The sequence below is a fragment of the Nannochloropsis gaditana genome, assembly GCF_000240725.1.
Source record: "Nannochloropsis gaditana CCMP526 unplaced genomic scaffold scaffold1037, whole genome shotgun sequence".
NCBI lineage: Eukaryota > Eustigmatophyceae > Eustigmatales > Monodopsidaceae > Microchloropsis > Microchloropsis gaditana.
This window is the reverse complement of record NW_005802916.1, coordinates 5,340-8,537: the sequence shown is the minus strand read 5'-3', so window position 1 is coordinate 8,537 and position 3,198 is coordinate 5,340. Positions and strand designations below refer to the sequence as shown.

At 59.7% G+C, this 3,198-nt stretch overlaps 1 protein-coding gene across 1 annotated transcript; it reads left to right on the top strand.

Annotated features, from left to right (window-relative positions):
• Positions 1-2,971, top strand: NGA_0119602 (cop9 signalosome complex subunit 2; the record flags this gene model as incomplete). Its single annotated transcript, XM_005852639.1, has 10 exons — positions 1-121; positions 334-485; positions 608-694; positions 1,016-1,085; positions 1,215-1,411; positions 1,635-1,668; positions 1,892-2,034; positions 2,138-2,395; positions 2,545-2,667; positions 2,942-2,971. The coding sequence occupies exons 1-10, from the start codon at positions 16-18 to the stop codon at positions 2,969-2,971; spliced, it is 1,200 nt and encodes a 399-aa protein (XP_005852701.1). The 5' UTR covers positions 1-15.
• Between the last annotated feature and the right edge of the window lie 227 nt (positions 2,972-3,198).

Here is a 3,198-nt window from a genome sequence, read left to right as displayed (position 1 = left end):
CGTAGCAGCCAGGACATGGATGAGGACGACAAGGATATGGAGGAGGAGGAGTACGATTTCGAGTACAGCGACGAGGAGGTGGAGGAAGCCGATGTGGTGCTCGAAAACGCTTATTATGCTGGTATGTGAAGCGATGAACGTGGGAAAGGGAGGGAGAAGGGACAAAAGAATCGAGGAACAGGGAGATCGGTCAACGCGTCTGATAAAAGGGCCGAATGGGAAGTGGAAGAGATCTTTCACGACGTTCATGACCAAAACCAAGAACTCTCCGGCACTCGCATCGCCATCCCCCCAAAAACATATATTCTCATTCTCGATCCCTACACGGTCCAGCCAAAGGCCTCAAGGCTCAAGGGGACCTGGCGGGGGCGGTGGAGGGGATGCAGGAGGTGCTAAGGCTGGAGGCGGCGGGCGAAAGGGGGGAATGGGGCTTCAAGGCGCTGAAGCAGAGCGTAAAGATGCTCTTTGCCCTGGGCCAGTACGAGGTAGGGATGATGACTGCGGCATTTAGGAGGCATGGAAGGGAGAAAGAAGAGACCCAGGTCTGAAGCCGTCCTCCTCCTCCCTCTTTTTTTCCCCCGGCCTCTCTCTTCTCATTCCCGCCCAGGCGATGCTCGAGCGCTATGTCTTCCTTCTTGACCACTACACCGTGACGCCTGCATCCTCCCATAGTGCCAGGGCCGCAGTCACACAGGTGCCCACCGTCCTTTGTCCCCGTTCCTGTCACCGCTCTCTGCGTGTCTCGTCGTGGGGCCCCGCGGACGCCTTGAGACCTCTGCAATGGCCCCTGGCTCTGTCTTCTATGCGTTCTCATCCTCGTTTCCTCCCTTCCTCCTCTGCTTCCTCTCAGAACGTTGCGGAGAAGGGATTGGACTCCGTCCTGGACCTGGTCTCTTCCTCCTCCTCTCCCTCCCTCCTTCGCGCCCTCTACGACACCACCCTTGCACGGCTGGAGGGAGGGGAGGAGAGCGGGAGGGAAGGACGGGCGGAGGGAGGGGCGAGGAGAAGGAACCAGCGGCTTTGGTTTAAGACGAACCTGAAGCTCGGGCACCTCCTGCTAAGCGAGGCCATGCAGAAGGAGGGCGGTGAGCACAGGGCCTGGCGCCTTTCCTCTCCTCTCTTACCCCTTGTCTCGGGCTCGATACCGTCCTGCCGCGGCAGCCCACTCATTCTCACCCTCCACTGCCTCCTCTCTCCCTCGTTCCTCCCCTCAGAGGAGAGCGTTCGCCTCCTCGGTCGACTCCAGCGCCTCATCAAGGACCTGCTCAAGTCCTGCGAGGGCCCGCTGGAGGGGCCGGGAGAGGACGGCAGTGCGGGTGGGGACACGATCAAGCGGGGCACCCAGCTGCTCGAGGTGTACGCACTGCAGATGCAGCTTTTTGCTCTACAGAAGGACTCGCGGAAGCTCAAGGTCCTGCCCCTCCTCCCCCCTTCCCTCCCTCCTTTCCTCCCTCTCTCCCTCTCTCTGAGCGCCTCTGCGCCTGGAACGCGTGCTGCCGCCCAGGCCCTTCAACCCTTCGGCTCTGTAGCTCTCGCTCAGCCGCTCCTCTGGCTTGTTTCTCTCCTCTGCGCAGCATTGACGCGACCAATTCCACTCTCTTTCCCCCTTCCCCCCTCCCCTCCCAAACTCCCAGGACCTCTACAAGCTCGCTCTCGGCATCACCTGGGGTGTGCCCCACCCCCGCACTTTAGGAGTTCTCCAGGAGTGCGGCGGACGCATGTACATGGACGAGAAAGGCCAGTGATATCCCACGCACCATTATTTCTTCTCCTTGGGTCGCCGTCCCCTTGCCCCTTGAGAGGAGGGCGCCCCCCGCAGGCCCAGGCCTAACGTTTTCTTCCCTCCTTTCCGCTCCCTCCACTCCCTGCCCCTCCGTCACGCCCTCCTCAGACTACAACGCGGCCATCCAAGCCTTCTTTTCCTCCTTCAAGTGCTACGACGAGGCGGGGGATCCTCGGCGCTTCACCCTCCTTAAGTACCTCGTCCTCGCCTCCATGCTGCACGCCTCCACCATCGACCCCTTCGATAGCCAGGTGCGGGCAAGGAGGCTTGGCTTTCCATGCTCTTACCACACAACTGAAAGAAGTCATGCACCCTCACGGCTCCTCCTCGCACACCCCTGCCCCTCGTTCTCAGGAGGCCAAGCCCTACAAGGAGGAGCGGGAGGTGGTGGCCATGCGCAACCTCATCCTCGCCTTCCAGAATCACGACGTGAAAGCCTTTGAGACCATCTTGAAGGTGTTGGTCTGCCTCCTCCTCTACGCCCTGCTTCCGCCTTGTCCACGACCTCTGATTTCCCCACTTTCCTCTCTCCAGACACACCGACAGGCACTGACCAGGGACACTTTTGTCCGGGCCCACATCGATCAGCTTCTAATTACGATCCGCACACAGGTACGCATCAGACAATTATGCGCCTGCTCGACCGTTAAAGACATGCGGGAACGCCATGCTACCCTCATGCCTCCACGTCCTACTATCGTATTGGTGGACCCCGAATGGTCGCGGGCTGCTCTCCTAACTTCCCCCGCTCGTTTCCTCAGGTCATAACCAAGCTCCTTGTGCCCTACACGCGCGTTTCTTTGGCCCATATTGCTCGTGAGCTCAATGACATTCCCGAAGAGGACGTCGAGAGCCTGCTCGTGTCGCTGATCCTGGACGGCAAGGTAGGGCAAGGGGTTCGTCTCCTGCGGGCGGAAGAGAGGACGACATGGTAGGGGCCGCCGGTCCTGGACCCAGCCCTTTATCTGAGAAATGGGTGGGGATCGGTGGCCTGTGCACGGATCCAGAGCCTCACACGCCTTATGATTACCCTCCTTCCTCGACCACTGTCTCGCCCTCTCTTTCAGGTGGCGGGGTACATTGATCAGTTGCAGCGCGTCTGGGTGAGAGGAAAGGGGGGTGAGGGCAGAAAGATCTATGTTGGGGGAGTGGAAGAAGACACGACAGGCGCCGCCGCAGGGGGAATAGTAGGGGGAACACGACAAGTGGGTTGGTCGAAAGGCAAAGGTCGGAAAGACTACCATGCGATGGGGCAGCTGAGCGACGCGTTAAGGGCAGTGGTGGGGAGAAGAATAGGAGAAGGGAGGGTCATAGAAAGGGAGGGGGGGAACTAGAGAGTAGGACGGCGAGCCTCAAATGTACAGGTCGACCCCGCAACATCAGTGCACCGTATAAAAATGTTTAAGTAAATAAGA